This window comes from Vulpes vulpes, chromosome 14, assembly GCF_048418805.1.
Source record: "Vulpes vulpes isolate BD-2025 chromosome 14, VulVul3, whole genome shotgun sequence".
In the NCBI taxonomy this organism is placed as follows: domain Eukaryota; kingdom Metazoa; phylum Chordata; class Mammalia; order Carnivora; family Canidae; genus Vulpes; species Vulpes vulpes.
Window position 1 is genome coordinate 79,064,306 of NC_132793.1, and position 17,132 is coordinate 79,081,437.

General features: G+C 33.3%; 1 protein-coding gene across 4 annotated transcripts in view; it reads left to right on the forward strand.

Annotated features, from left to right (window-relative positions):
- The window catches only part of ANKRD31 (ankyrin repeat domain 31), a 134,479-nt gene that overhangs the window by 100,468 nt on the left and 16,879 nt on the right, over window positions 1-17,132 (forward strand). For all 4 annotated transcript variants that reach the window (XM_025998299.2, XM_072736975.1, XM_072736976.1 and 1 more), the window contains 3 exons: window positions 266-353; window positions 5,566-5,662; window positions 8,795-9,791. In XM_025998299.2, coding sequence (XP_025854084.1) covers window positions 266-353; window positions 5,566-5,662; window positions 8,795-9,791 — 1,182 coding nt within the window. The remainder of the gene's footprint in view (window positions 1-265; window positions 354-5,565; window positions 5,663-8,794; window positions 9,792-17,132) is intronic.

Below are 17,132 nucleotides of genomic sequence, written 5' to 3' on the forward strand. Positions count from 1 at the left end.
CTTTATATGGTTGCTACTCTTGTATTCTATTTACCAGGAGTTGATCTGCAACATAAATCAAAATATTTAAGTTTACTTGTTCCCCCAAATGCATAACATATATACAGTTAAGTTTAAACAAAGCATGAATACATTTTGAACATAAAGTGAAATGAGCATTTTAGCAGCACTTTCTTTGGCACTTTTACTGTACATTTGACAATTGCATATCAGAGAGAAATATCTACCTTCTTATAATAAAGTTTTTAATATTTTTATCTGATAGCATCAGGCCATCAGTGCCATTCTACAAGATATAGAAGAAAAACAAGGAAATTTACTAGAATTTGAAATAAGAACCCCTGAAGATGCAGGTAAATATGGACCCATACTCAAGTTTGATTATTTCATACATCCAAGGTCATTGCTCCCTTAGCTTCTTAAGGTATATCTTATATGAAAGCTTACTTAACAGTGGCTGAAAAGTAACCTTTTTTTTTTTTTAATGTGATAAGAAAGTACCAGGAATGAGCATCAGAAGTCATTTATGCAAACCAGTGGTTAGTGTAATTGTTAATCAAGATATTTCGAGACTTAAGGTATAACATGCATGAGTAATATGAGAGACACTCAGAACCACGGTCAGAGATAAGCTACTACTGGTGATAAGTTTAGATGAAGATGTGGAAAAAAAGCATAAGATAGTGACTAGAGATGAGATTATGTTACTACTTAGCTCCTCAGTTTCACCCAGCTATCGTAACCCTTAAAAACAGATCAGAAAAGGAATAGACCGTTGTGACTCAAGCAAGGCAAATCCTCGTGCCTTTCAGATGAGCAGATAGACCCAGTAAATGTCTTAGTGGATAGCTATCTTCCTGTTTAAAAAAACACTAGTGGTTCAAAATGGTAAACTTGACTTTGATCCCTGACCTAATAATCTGAATTTCTCAAAATGTCAGTGAATATTTGCAAATCTTTGGTAGGTCACAGTTGTGTTTTCTTGAGTTATGATTTACAGATAGAAATTAGCTCCTGAAAGATGCAGATCTGAATGTTAAAGTAGTTAGCTAAAAAATAACTTGAAGAATGTCATCAGTCTTTCATGTAACAGGATACAACTATTAATTCATCTCTTGTCCTAGCTCATACTGTATATAGTCTTTAAAAAATTATTTCCTTTTAAATTATACCCATTCTACCTTTCATCTTGGCCTAACACATGGTACATGTTATGTTTTGAGGAAAATAATACAAAATAATTTATACTATAAAGCAAATGTGAATAATTCATATATTTTATTTAGTATTTACAATATCTTATACACCTAAGGTGAATTTCAAATTTTATAATTTTTTTATTAAAAGGGTATATATAAATGTGCTTCAAATATAATAAAGAAGAAAAATGTGCTAAAATTACATCCTGTCTCACCACAATATTTTGTTGTATACGTTTCCTTTATTTTTTTCTAAGAATTTAATTACATAGTTATACCTCAATAAAATTATTAAAAACATAGTTTGGATCGTGCTAAATTTGCCAATTTTACATTTTTCCCCCATACCCATTATTCTTAGTGTTTGCATAGTATCCTGTTCTATAAATGTTCCAGGAATTCATTTTTCCCTTTTTGTTGAACATTTACATTTTTCCAATTTTTTGCTAATCTTTAGCATATACCTTTCTGAATGTAGGATTATCTTCTTTGGAAGGATTACCAGAATTGTAACTACTGGGTCAAAAATTTATAAACATTTTAAAATCTGATAAATTTGTATTGGTAAATTGTTTTATAAGGTATTAGATACTAATTTACACTTTCAGAATTGTAACTACTGGGTCAAAAATTTATAAACATTTTAAAATCTGATAATTTGTATTGGTAAATTGTTTTATAAGGTATTAGATACTAATTTACACTTTCACCAACACACATTAGTGTTTGTTTCCTTTATACTGCTAATAGCATCAGTATTTTCATTTAATTTTAGTAGTGTAATAAGAAGTGTGATTAGAATGCCTCATATATTCACCTGCCTTTTTGATTATTAGTGGTATTTTTTCTCTAGTTTTATTTCCTGCTTTTGTGAAGTTGTTCCTGTTTGTCTATTAATAAATTGGAGCCATTTTATATGATCAAGCTATTGACCCCTTTCCTGCCATAATCGCTGCAAATATGTTTTTCAGCTTAACTGTCTTTTTATGTGTAATGTGTTAATTTATGCTTAAGTATATATATTTTCAAGTTCTGTATAGTAAAATATCAGCCTTTTTCCTTTTAATACTTTTAAGATGATAAATTTTTCTCCCCTCCCCATGCCTATGCTTTGTAATTTAATGTTATGACCAATACAATGACTAGCAGGATCCCTTTATTTTCGTCTCACTGCCTCTTTAAGGGAGGATAGAAAGATAAGGCAATGGGACTCTTGAGTTCTTGTTTAGTAACTAAATACTGACTGTTTTTTTAAAGATTTTATTTATTTATTCATGAGAGACACAAAAAGAGAGAAGCAGAGATACAGGCAGAGGGAGAAGCAGGCTCCCCACATGGAGCCTGATATGGGACTCCATCCTGAATTGGGATCACGCCCTGAGCCAAAGGCAGACGCCCAACCACTGAACCACCCAGGTGTCCCAATACTGACTGTTACTGACTTCATCAATCTTTGGCAAATGTCTAAAACTTAGTCTCTTCAGAGCAGTTTTCTGAGGCGGTTCTGAGACTTCTACCTGGCTCCTATAGTGTAGCAGGGCAGCATACATTTTCCTTTCCCTGGCTCCTCTCAGTCTCTCTCTCGCTCTTTTTTTTATTTTTTAATTTTATTTTAAAATTTTTTTTTTTAGGTAATCCACCCTACACAGGCTCTTTCTTTCAGGGAAAAGCCATCATAGTCAGGATCACAGAGCGGCCTCCACACCAAGTCCTCAGAATCCTGGCACTTTGGACCTGTGATTAGAAGGGAGGATAGTTAATTTTGAGTACAGGAGCAACTTTCCCTTTCCCCAACTGTCTGAATGTCTTGCTGGCTCTGCAGGGTCTCAATCTCTAGATGTTCAAGAAAGAAGTGGATGTGAGTCCATTGTCACCAAAAAAAGTTATTACTCTCTTCAGAGGCTGCTCCCATTGGGCTTGAGATAAAGGAAAGAAATCTCCTCGCCTTTCACCTTGGCTCCTCAGAATGAGATTCCCATCCATTTGAGCAATAGCTCTCCGAAGTATTTTTATAAATTCACCACCCTGTATTCTGATCCTTTCATATCTTTGATCTGGCTGAGGGATCTAAGAATAATGAATCCCACTGTGTACATTTCTCTTTGAGTTTTTGTTATAGATGTCTTGCATTCACTTTGATATCAGATATCTTTAGTGCCTCAAATAAACTGACCGACCGTAAGAATGTTTAGTTTGAACATTTCATACATTATTTTTTCCTAAGCATTTTAACTCTGTTATTCATTTGAAATCTCTTTTCCACATGTGGTACAAAACAAGGATAGAATAGAGTCTCCCACCCCCCATATTACTACTCTGCCTCTTATTTGTTGAATAATTTCTGTCATCCTCGTTGTTTTTCTAATGCCTTATAATCATATCTTAAAATCTTACACATATTAGGGCAATTTCTAGGTTCCAAGATACCACTGATTAATGTATCTGATATGTATATAGTATCAATTTACATATAAAATTCTTTATGTTCTTTTTTTATAGAAAAATATAGAATCTTCCTCATTACTATGCTAATGTTATTTCTACCTCTGATTTAAAATTCAGTTAGAAAAACCCAATGTGACAGGGTACATTGATACTATAAACATCTTTTATTAAATGTCAAATATGCCAAACAGATTTATATCTAAATTCTTAATGATCAAGTTTCCCCCCTTTGTTGGCACATGCATCATATAGAATTAATCCTTAGTCATAGTACTAATAAGACAGAAACTACTTTGGGAACACTGACTCTATACTGACCAAATCATTTATATCATTTGTCTAATTTGCAAAGGGGGGTTCTGGAACAAATTCCTACTCTGAACTTCAGTCATTTTCCACCACTGATTTTCTAGTTAAATTATCTAGAGTTATCTAGTAAATTATCTAGAAAAATATGCATTGGTCTAAAATCTAGTTAAATTATCTAGAAAAATATGCATTGGCCTACAATTATTAGGAAAAAACTTAAGAAACAAAGCCAAAAGTGAAATAACAAATAGCTTAACAGAAATAAAATGTATTAAATGTATTCATTTAAGCATTTCCATTTACTACCTGAGAATTGGAGTCTGATATAATGGACATTTATGTGTAAATCTTGTGGATTTGTGATCGGTGAAGGAAGTCATTATGCCTTTACTGAGGAAGAAGAGGAAGAAAGTAGGAAAATTTTAAGTAATTATTGTAAAAGTAATTTTATATAGATCTTTAAGTAACCTGAGATATCATACAGCCCTATATAAGTGTTAAGTGTAAAGGACAAGAACTGATAACATGCTTTTTATTTCTAACTACATATATAGTTACATATGGTAAACACATCTAGAATAATACACTTAGGGCAGCCCGGGTGGCTCAGTGGTATAGTGCTGCCTTCTGCCTAGGGTGTCCTCCTGGAGACCCGGGATCGAGTCCTGCATCTGGCTCCCTGCATGTAGCCTGCTTCTTCTCCCTCTGCCTGTGTCTCTGCCTCTTTCTCTCTGTGTCTCTCATGAATAAATAAATTTAAAACACTTAACAAATACATCTAATATAGTTTAATTAATAATTAACTATTAATTTTATTTTAATTATTTTTATTAAAATTAAATTATTAAATTTATGAATTAATAAAAATTTAATAATGAATATAGCATACATACACATATAGTTACATATACTATAAATATGCATTGAATAATCCATTAGATAAATATACTAAAAACTTTTACACACACCAACAAATACACTGCTACCAAAGTATAAACAGTAGTCTCTTGTGAAATGAAAAAGAGGAGTAACAGAAGGTGAGAGTAGGATACTTTTCTTTTTACTTTTCTTTTATGTAAACATTCATATTGTTTGAAATGTTTATACAGTGTGTGCCCTTTGTATTTTAAAAAGTAAATAATTTTAACAAAATATTTATTTTCCTATTTATCTTCCTTTCCTAACCTCATTTCACAGATGAGGAAGGTGACTATAAAGGTCATGAGTTTTGATTTGTATATCTGGACCACTAATAGTAGGGAACAGGGTAAGGAAATAATGGCATTTTATTTTATTTTTAAATTATTTTTTTAGGGATCCCTGGGTGGCACAGCGTTTTAGCGCCTGCCTTTGGCCCAGGGCGTGATCCTGGAGACCCGGGATCGAGTCCCACGTTGGGCTCTCAGTGCATGGAGCCTGCTTCTCCCTCTGCCTGTGTCTCTGCCTCTCTCTCTCTCTCTCTCTGTGACTATCACAAATAAATAAAAATTTAAAAAAATAATTTTTTTAATAATGGCTTTTAAAAATTAATAGGCTGAGTTTTGTGTGATCAAACTTAACATTTGATGTCTTTCTTCTATCATTAACTGACTTTTTATTACCATGTTTCCAGAACAATGCATTGAAAAGATGTTAGAGATAAAAGAGATTATGGATTATGTGCTTGCCAAACAGAAGGCAGAAAGGGATGATCTGGCTAAAAAATACAGGTGAGTGAAAAAATAGAAATGCTTTAGAATTTTCAAAATATTTCCCTTCTTAGTTATAATAGTGAGAATCTAGAATTTCTTAAGAGTGTGAATGTTGCATAGGACCAAAGAATGACTTTATGAGGTCATCTAATCTATTACCTCCATGGGGAATTGTACTTTCCAGAAAGATATTTTTATATTTTAAAAAGACGTATCTTAAAAAGTTGTCTACAGCAAAGAATTTTGTGAAAGTATCTCTGGTCATGAATCTCCAAAATAAATTTCTTTCCATGGTGAACTTAAATTTTTTACAGTACAAAGTTTTCCTTTTGCTATCACAAATGTTGTCTTTCTAAGCATTATAACCATGTATGTTATTTAGTTTTGTGTATTTCTAAACCCTCAAAGTTTTTAAGAGATTTCATCCTGATTGTATATTGGTTATATACCTCTTTTTGTCCTTTTCTTGAGAAAAATGTTATATATTTTTTTCTTATGTGGGCATTATTTTTATTAGTTTTTCATAGATTTAACTATATATGCCGTTTTTTCTCATAATGAGAACTTTAAGATTTACTCTCTTAGCAACTTTCAAATATACAATACAGTATCATTAACTATAGTCACCATGCTGTACATTATATCCTCATGACTTATCTATTTTATTACTGGATATTTGTACCTTTTGACTCCCTTTATCCATTTCATCCACCCTCCACCTTCCACCTCTGGCAACTACCAATCTGCTCTCTATATCTATGAGTTCAGTTTTTTGAAGTTTTTTAGATTTCACATATAAGTGAGACCATACAGTATTTGTTTTTCTCTGTCTGACTTATTTTCACCTAATATAATACTCTCAAGGTCTGTGCATGCTGTCAAAACTGGCAGGATTTCTTTCTTTTTCATGGCTGAATAATATTCTTCTGTGTGTGTGCACTTGTGCACATAAACCACATTTTCTTTTTTTTAATTTATTTTTTATTGGTGTTCAATTTGTCAACATATAGAATAACACCCAGTGCTCATCCCGTCAAGTGCCACATCAGTGCTTGTCACCCAGTCACTCCCACCCCCTGCCACCTCCCCTTCCACCACCCCTAGTTCATTTCCCAGAGTTAGGAGTCTTTCATGTTCTGTCTCCCTTTCTGATATTTCCCACTCATTTTTTCTCCTTTCCCCTTTATTCCCTTTCACTATTTTTTATATTCCCCAAATGAATGAGACCATATAATGTTTGTCCTTCTCCGATTGACTTATTTCACTCACCATAAAACCCTCCAGTTCCATCCACATCGAAGCAAATGATGGGTATTTGTCGTTTCTAATGGCTGAGTAATATTCCATTGTATACATAAACCACATCTTCTTTATCCATTCATCTTTCGATGGACACCGAGGCTCCTTCCACAGTTTGGCTATTTAAACCACATTTTCTATATTCATCCTTTGATTGACATTTAGGTTGTTTTTATGTCTCAGCTATTGTTAATAATGCTGCAGTGATTATGGGGTTGCAGATATCTTTTTGACCTTATTCTTTATTCACATGTGATCTTTCTAGTTTCTTTTATATTCTTATGAGCACTTGACATCTATTGTACATTCAGTTTTTTTTCTGAATTTATTTAAAAATCAGTTTTCTATTTTCATTTATAAGTCTTCTGTGTTCATTTTGCTTTTTCTCTCCATTGAATAAGTATTACAAATTCATTTATATTTCCTGTTTTCCTGTCAGTATAATGCAAGTGAGCTTGTAGGACCTACAGGTGGGTAACTGACTGCAGGATATATTCTAGGAGACTTTGGAGAAGGCTAGCTTCAATTTTCCTTTATGTCCTATGATTAACAATATACCGTGGATTTTGGAAAGTTACTGATCAGTTGGATTTGCAGGTGTGTAAATCTATTCATATTGCTATAAGACTTAAAATCATGTAATCTAAAATGAACTTTTATTTTTCTGTCTGAACTCTGTTAAATGCAACATCACTATTTTTTTTCCTTTTATGCTACTAGTTGTTTGTTAATCTAATTTCTTCTTGCTGTTTCTTCCATTTTCATCTACTACTCACTTTAACATCTGTTTTGCTTGGAGTTCAGTACCAACAACTCTAAACTATGATAGAGAGACAGATATCTATACTATTGCTGTCCCATAAAGCAGCTGCTTGAGGATGACCCTTGAGGGTCCCTGAGATGATTTCAAGGGGTGTGTGAAGTCAAAACTATTTTTATAAGAAAACTAAGATATTATTTGCCTTTTTGCCTCACATTCTAATGAGTGTGTAATGGAATTTTCCAGAGGCCACAGGAAGTGTGATATCATTATTCTAATAGCTAATGGAAAGCATGCTTGAATGTTCTTGTTTTAAAAATTTCTGTTTTATTTTCTAAAACAGTAACTATTGATAGATATATCCATATGAGCAAAAGCCCTTTGGGTTCCTCAGTAATTTTTAAATGTATTAAAAAAAGTCCTAAAACCAAAAAGTTTGAGAACTACTAGAAACAAAGAGTTTAGTGTCCTGAAGGTCACTGTAGAATAACCGAAAGAAAAAGGTATGTAGATTAGCCATTTTCTCTCGAATGCAAGCCCCTTATAGTCACACAGATTAATGCCTATCTGGGTAGTCCCTCTGGACCTGAAAGTGATTCAGTACAGATTCAAAGCATAATTACAGTAATTACTTGATGGACTGACATTGCTCAGGTCTAGCTCAGGTATAATTATTCACCAAATAGTCTCACTCCTTCAGCTCTAAGGGAACTTAAATGGAGCTTATTCCCAAATGTTACTTCCTGACACACCTTTCCACTATGAACAGGTAAGCAACCTCCAAATTTAAAGAATAGTATTCCTCCTTGATGATCAGTTGCTACTTAACATCCCAAATTTTGTTTCTTTTTCAGAGTTGACTCACAACTGGTAAATAATATAAATGTGGAAAACCACACCATCACCTCCATAAAAAGGCAGTCTTACTCGTAACCTTAAGAGTCATTTTCCTCTCAGAAGAAATTCATTGCAAAAATAGACCCTTGTGTACTTTGGGCTGATTGAATTAAGACAAGTATCTTTAAAATCTAAATGACTACTAAAAATTTTTTCTCCAGTTTTCATATTGTTTTCTCTGTTTCTTTCTGTAGGGTGTCCATTGAATCATTTAAGCAAGGAGTCCTGAGAGAACAGTTGGCTAACTTGGCCACAAGACAGAAGAGCCTTTTAGTTGTGGCAAAAAAACAGAAAAAAATTACCCAGAAAATCCAAAACTATAAAAACATTACATCTTTGTCTGGTCCTAGTTTGAGGAAGCCACCGTCCAGCTCAGAAATCTCTAGTGAAAAGGACAGCCAAGACCTTATCAGTCTGGAAAATTCATTGCAGCCCCAGTCAGGTTCACTTTCTCTTGTCAGCCTTACTTGTGGAAGCATGCAGGAGACACCATTGTCTCCAGAAACTTGGAATAGCAGCCCAAATACCAACACTTGTGTAAATTCAGAAACAGTGAGAAGGGAATTTTCTGGAAATGAGCTGAATTCTAAGCAAAATGTCAATGATGGTACCTTCGATGGGTCACCAAAATCCAGACGTGCAGATGGCACTAAGATTAAATTACCCTCCCAACCTGTTGCTCTTATTGCTCAGAGGGAGTATTCACAGAGAGGAAATGATCTCACAGAGCCTCCAGCCCCAGAGCGCGAGCCCTGTAATCATCCTTCTGCAGTAACTAACACATTAAACATTGCAGCGACTACAAGCATACTTGCCAGAAATGATGCCCATCCATCAGCTGTTGTTTGTGATCAGGCTCCTACCAGTTGTGATCCAAAAAGAGGAAAGAGGAAAATAGCTTCCCAGCAGCCAAGTAGGGGGACATTGGAATCTCTGACACATCAAGGGACTGATGTCTTAGGCAGTAATACTGGGCATCAGACAAAATCTTATCCTAAAAAACCAGCTTTTACTGTTCGACGTGCTAATGACAGCCACAGCTCCTCCCACTCTGAGCGTGGCCGTCAACATATTATTAAAAAGCCTGTAAACTCCAGCACAGCTCCTAGAAAGAAATGTATGCAGATAAAGGATCTGATATTACTCGGAAGAATTAATCCAGGAAAAGACATTCTAGAATTCAAAACACAGGTATCCTATTTTTTTCTCTAAAATCATGTAATTTTATAAATAAGTTAATAAATGTTACTGTCACGAAGTGTAGGCATTTAGCTCAGATTCAGGAAATAGGGTTTGACTGGGCTTCTTGAATGAGGAGACATACCATTGTGTTCTCAGTGAGTGAAATCATGCTTTTAGGATGGTTCTATATGTTTTGGTCCCAAGCACCTGTGGGATCCAACTCTGGATCAGCTATAATAAAATTTTAACATAACTTTTCATATTTCTGCTATTTCTTAACAGCTTTATTGAGGTGGTATTAACACACACTACACGTATTTATATTATGCAATTTGACAGATTTTGACCTATAAGTTTACATCTGTGAAACCATGACCACAGACAAGGTCATGAACATATCCATCACCTCCAAAAGTCTCTTTTTGCCCTTTTGTATACCTGCTTCCTATCCCCTTCTTCCCATGTTGAGCCTATAGACAATTACTGTTCTGCCCTCTGTCCCTATACTTTAGTTTGCACTTCAGATAATTCTATAAAAGTAGAATTACACCATATGTGTTCATTTTTGTCTGGCTTCTTTCTCTGAACATAATTGAGAGTCATTGTCATTAGAGCATGTATCAGTAGTTAATTCCTTTTTCTATTGTTCTGTAGTATTAGAACAAACTACAGTTTGTCATTTCATCTGTGACAGACATTTACGTTGATTCCAGTTGTTGACTATCACATATAAAGCTCCTGTGAATATTGGTATACAAATTTTGGCTCACACAGGCTTTTGCTTTCCTTGGGTGAATACCTAGGAGTGGAGTGGCTGGATTATATATGATAAGTATATATTTGACTTTTTAAGAAACTGCCAAGTTGTTTGTAACATTTTACATTCCACCAGCTGTGTATGAGTATTCTAGTTCCTCCAATTTTTAATTAATGTAACACCTAGTATGATCAATCTGTTAATTTTAGCTATATACTAGCATGTAATGTAGATGTATGGATGTCATACGTATATATGTATAGTAGTTTATCATTGTGGTTTTAATTTGCATTTCAAAAGGATTAGCATCTTTTCATGTGCTATTTGCCAGCCATACTTATTCTTTGGTGAAACTTATTTTCAAATATTTGCCCAAGTTTTTAATTGGTTGCTTGTTTTCTTGTTCTGGTATTTGTTTTGATATATTTTGGATATAAGCCCTCTATCAAACATATACTTAGCAAATATTTTCTCTTAGTCTATGGCTTGTCTTTTCATTCTCTCAAAATTGTCTTATAAAGAATAGAAGTTTGGGGCTCCTGGGTGGTTCAGTTGGTTAGTCATCTGCCTTCAGTTCAGGTCATGATCTCAGGGTCCTGGGATTGAGTACTGCATTGGGCTCTCTGCTCAGTGGGGAGTTTGCACTCTCACTCTCCCTCTGTGCTCACGAGCTCTCTCTCAAATAAATAAATAAAATCTTAAAAAATAAAAAACACAAATTTAATATTTTGATATAGTCCAACTTAGCAACTTACTCTTTCACTGATTATGTTCTTAAAACCATATCTAAGAATTCTTTGTCTAACCTAAGGACACAAAGATTTTCTCTTAGAATTTAGGCCTATGATCCATTAATTTTTGTATGTGGTACAAAATAGCATATTTTTGAATTTGGATATTCAGTTCTTCTGACAACATATGTTGAAAAAATTACCCTTTATTGAATTGTCTTTGCATCTTTGTAGAAAATCCTTTGTTTCATATATGTGCCTATTTCTGGACTTCTATATATCTATATACCTGTCTTACCATGAATACCATCTTGATTGTGTAGCTCTATAATAAGTGTTACAATCAGGTAGTGTTGGGGCACCAGGGTGACTCAGTAGGTTAAGCAGCTGACGCTTGGTTTCAGATCAGGTCCTGATCTCAGGGTTGTGAAATCAAGCCCCATGTCAGGCTCCATGCTCAGCACACAGTCAGCTTATCCCCCTCCCTCCCCCTCTGGCCCTCTCCCCACTCATGCAGGTGCACTTTTCTCAAATATATAAAAATATTTATATAATTTTATATATTTTTTAAAAATCAGGTATTATTGGTACTCCAATTTTGTTCTCCATTTTCTAGAGTGTTTCAGATATTCTAGGTCATTTGCAATTTCATATGAATTTTAGAGTGAGTTTTTTCACTTTCTCTTTTTTTAAAGGGGTACTATTATTTTTATTGGTATTGAGTTGAATTTATAGATTAATTTTGGGGCAAAGGACATCTTAGCAATATTGAGTTGTCTAAACCTGAACATGATATAGCTCTCAGTTAATTAAGGTCTTTTTTTTCCTAGAAGTTGTAGGAGTCAGTATACAGGTCTTCGACATCTTTTATACGATTTATTGCTAAGTATTTCATGTTTTTGATAGTATTATATATGATATTTTTTAAATGTCAGTTTTTGGTTGTTTTTTGCTAATAGGTAGAAATACACTTTTTTTTTTTTTTGTATATTGAGATGTTATCATGCAACCTTGCTAAACTCACTTCCTACTTCCTATAAATTTTTGGAGATTTCATTGGACTTTCTATATAGATGATCATGTTGTCTATAAAAAAGACAGTTTTACTTCTTTCTTTCCATTGTGAATGTTTTTTATTTCTTTTTTTTTTTTTTCTGGCCACACTGGCTAAAACCTCCAGCACAGTGTTGAAATAAAATGGTGTTATCAAACTTCTGGGTTTTTTTTCCCTCAGATAAGATTATATTTTGAGGAGGAAAAAATTTAGTCTTTAACTTTTAAATCTAATGTTGGCTGTAGTTTTTTTCATACATACCCTTTATCAGGCTGAGCAAGTTCTTTCTTTTCCTACTTTCTTAAATGTTTTTTATCATGGAAGCGTATTACATTTTGTCGAATGTTCTTTCCACATCTATTGAGATGATATGTTGGTTTTGGTTTGCATTCTATTGTTATGATATATAACATTAATTGATCTTTGGATATTAAACCAACCTTGCACTCCTGAGAAAGCAGACAGATTACATTTGGTCATGGTATATAATTCTTTTTATAAGTTGCTGGATTTGGTTTTCTAGTATGTTGTTGAGGATTATTGCATCCATATTTACTGAAGATAATGGTCTGTAGATTTCTTGTATTTGTCTGGATTTGTATTAAGGTAATACTAGTCTCACAAAAGTGTTTATCCTTTTCTATTTTTTGGAATATTGGTAATGCAAAATATTAGTATTCAGTCTTTAAATGTTTGATAGTAGTCACGAACGAACCATCTGTACCTGAGATTGTTTTTTTTAGATAGTTTTTTGAGTATTAATTCAATCTCTTTACTTAAAGGTATTTTCAAACTGTTTCTTCTTGAATGTTTTTTTTGGTAATTTTTATCTTTCTAGGAATTAATTTATTGGTATAGAATTCTTGACAGTTTTTCTTATAATCCTTTTTATTTCATTAGGTTCAGTAACAGGGTACCCATTTCATTGCTGATCTTAGTAATTTGAGTCTCCTTAGTTGTTTTTCTTAGTCTAGCTAAAGCTTTGTCACTTTTGTTGCTATTTTCAAAGAACCACTTTTGATTTTATTGATTTTATCTATTGTTTTTCTATTGCCTGTTTTATTTATTTCCACTCTAATATTTATTTCCCTCCTTTTGCTTGCTTTGAGTTTAGTTTGCTGTTTTTTTTTCCAGTGTCATCAGTGTAAGTTTAGGTTAATTACTTGAGGTATTTCTTCCTTTTCAATACAGGCATTCATGGCTGTAAATTTCCATTTAACCCACTGCTTTCATTGCATCTCATAATTTTTGGTATGTTGTATCTTAATTTTCATTCATCTCAAAGTATTTTTAAATTTGTATTTTGTTTACATCTTTAACCCATTAGTTATTTGGAGTATTTGATTTGGAGTCATTTGATTTGATTTGGAGTCATTTGATTTCTGTATAACTGTGAGTGTTCCAATTTTTTGTTACTAATTTCTAATTTCATTCTGTTGTATTTAGAGAACATAGTATTATTTCAATCGTTCTAAATTTTCTGAGATTTATTTTGTGGCTTAACTAGTATATGGCCCATCCTAAAAATATATACCATGAACACTTGAGAAAAATTATTATGTTGTTTGGAGTTTTTTTTTAACAGATTTTATGTATTTATTAGAGAGAGAGAGAGAGAATGCATAAGCCAGGAAAAAGGCAGAGGGAGAGGGAGAAGCAGACTCCTTGCTGAGCAGGGAGCCTGATGCAAGGCTTGATCCCAGATTCCTGGGATCATGACTTAACCCAAAGGCAGATGCTTAACTGACTCAGACAACCAGACTCCCCTAGGAGAAGTTTTTTATAGATGCTTGTTGGGTTTAGTTGGTTTGTAGTGTTGCTCAATTTTTCTCTTTCCTCACTGATCTTCTGCTGTTTGTTCTATACATTATTGAAAGTGGAGTTGTGTTGTTAATAGAAAACAGAAAGTGGAATTTCATTAGTGTTGAATAATCTATTTCAACCTTCATTTCTATTAATTTTTGCTTCATGTGTGTCAGAACTCTTTCATTATGTGCATGTGTTTATAATTCTTCTATATTCCTGATCCATTAACTCTCTTCTCATTACAAAATATCCCTCATTATCTCTAGTGGCATTTTTTGTTCTAAAGTCTATTTTGTACAATATTGGTATAGCTGCTCCAGTTTTCTTGAAGTTGCTGTTTGCATGATATATATTTCTCCATCCTTCATGTTCAATTTATTTGTCTCTTTCAGTTTAGTCTGTTCTATGTATACACAAATTGCCAAATTGGATCTTTTTTTTTTAACTTAGTCTGACAACTTCTCCCTTTTGAATAAATTTTTAAATCCACTCTCATACAGTTAATGTTATTAATATTATTGGATTTATGTCTGCTATTTTACTTTTTGTTTTCAGTATGTCTCATACCTTTTTTGTTCCTCTGTACTTCTTTTATTGCTTTCTTTTGCATTAAGTGGATATTTTTCATTGTAGCATTTTAGTTTCTTTAGTGACCTTTTTCACCATTTTTTTTTTTAAGGTCCATAGTGCTTACCCTAGGATATCTTCACTTACCAGAATCAGCTTCAGATTTATGCTAACTTAATTCTAGTGAGCTATAGTCCTATATAGCTCTATCCTTCTTTCACCCTTTTTGTGATGTTATCATTATACATATCATATATATAAATGTTATAAATGCAACAATTCAATTTGTTATAATTATGAGTTTATAAAATTTAGTACTTGTAAAGAAATAAAGAAAGCAAGCATGTATTAAAGCTTTTTTTTTTTATAGCTTTTGTTAAATTAACCTTCCTATTTATCCTTTCTGGTTTTCTTCATCTGTTTCTGTGATTTTGAGTTACCAAATCCACATTCCCTGATATCATTCCCTTAGCACAAGAAAACTTTCCTCCCACTCACCTCCTTTTTGCTATCTCGAAATATATACACTATCTATTATTTAATACAATAATTTTATAAATCAGTTAAGAGAAGAAAAGAGAAGAAATATTTGTTCATATTGTATTTTATAATGTGTAATTACTTATGTTTACCAGTGCTTTCTGTTTTCTCACGTGGATTCATATTACTGTTTGGAGTCACTTTCAGTCTGAAGAACTTCCTCTGATATTTCTTATCATGTTTGCTAGCAACAAATTCTCTCCGTTTTTGTTTATCTAGCAATGTTTTTATTTAACTTCATTTCTTAAAGATAGCTTTGCTGGATATAGGATTCTTGGTTGATGATTTTTTCTTTGTACGCTTTGACTATATTATTCCACTGCTTCTGGCTTCCATTATTTTAATAAGAAGCCAACTGTTGGAGTGCTCTTGTAAGTGATGAGTCATTTTTCTCTTTTTTAAGTATTTTATTATTGTCTTTGACTTTTAGCAATTCTGTTTACGAGTTTTTTCAAGTTTATCCTACTTGGAAGTCACTCAGCCTCCTTCAGAAAGTATAGATTAATGTTTTTCAGTAAATTTGAGAAGTTTTCATCTATTATTTTTTCAAGTATGTTTTCTGTTCTTTTTTCTCTCTTGTCCTTCTGGTACTCTTATGCACTGTTGTGTGCTTAATGGTGTCTCACATTTCTGTAAGGCTTTTTCATTTTTCTTCATCATTTTTTCTTTGTTCTTCAGCTTTCATAACCTCTATTGATCTTTTTTCAAGTTTATTCTTTTTCTGATATCATAAATCTTTTGAGCCCCTCTAGTAAATTTTTCATTTCAGTTATTGTACTTTTTCAACTCCATAACTTCTATTTGTTTTTTTTAATAAATTGTATCTTTATTGATATTCTCTATTTGATATGACATTGTCATCATACCTTCCTTTACTTCCTTAATTATGGTTTCCTTTAGTTCCTTTAACATTTTTATAATGACTGTTTTGAAGTCTTTGTTAAATCCAACATTTAGTCATTCTTACAGATGTGTTCTTGCTCTATTTGTTTAGGTGTGTCATACCATTCCTCTTTTTCCACATGTCAATTTTTTGTTGTAAATGGACATTTTAGATACTTTGAAATATGTAGCAATTCCATGTACTGGCCCCTACCTTCTCGCTTGTTATTGTTATGTGCCTGCTTATTTAGTTACTGGCTATATTGTTTTAATGGAGGTTATTTTTCCCAATATAGTGTTAAGCTTTTCATATTGTGCTGCATGGACTGAGGCCTTGGCAGGTCTTTCTTAACTGTCTCTTTCTCTGTGCATACCTGGCCATCAAGCTCCACTTATTGCTGGTTAATTATTATATTGTTTTCAACAATGACCTGGAGCATAAATTGCTCAACGTGACTAATACAGTCAAGTGTGTGCTCCTTTGAAAGTATAGTTTATGAAGTCAGTGTTTGAGTTTTATTCTGATTCTACTAGGCTCTTCTCTACTATTTATTTCCCCATTTCTCTCATAAAAACTAGTCAGCCTGTATCCACAGTGAATCTATCAATTTACTTTAAAATATTTTTTACCACAACCTGTACTGCCTTTAAAGTGACCTTGAGCTTGAACTTCTCCATGTTCTGTTGCAAATGAAGTCATTTCCTTTGGAGATGATTAGGGAGGAACCATCTGTTTTAAGGCTTGCTTCTTTTCTCAAATCTCTGTGCCATAGCTCTGGAGCTGGGATGGGAACATAGCAACTTTTCTCTAAATGACACCCTGACTTTAGGAGCTGAGCATTTAGCCAAGATAGGCACAGTAGGCTTGTGCCTTTACAGCTTGTCCCTCTTGACATGAAACCACCACCTTATAAGCCAGGCAAGGGTGATCAGGGTCGTAGTAGTCTCATTGGCACCGTGCCAAAGATGGAGCCTCTGCCTCACCAGTGCAGACTAGGCAGGAGGGATCCCTC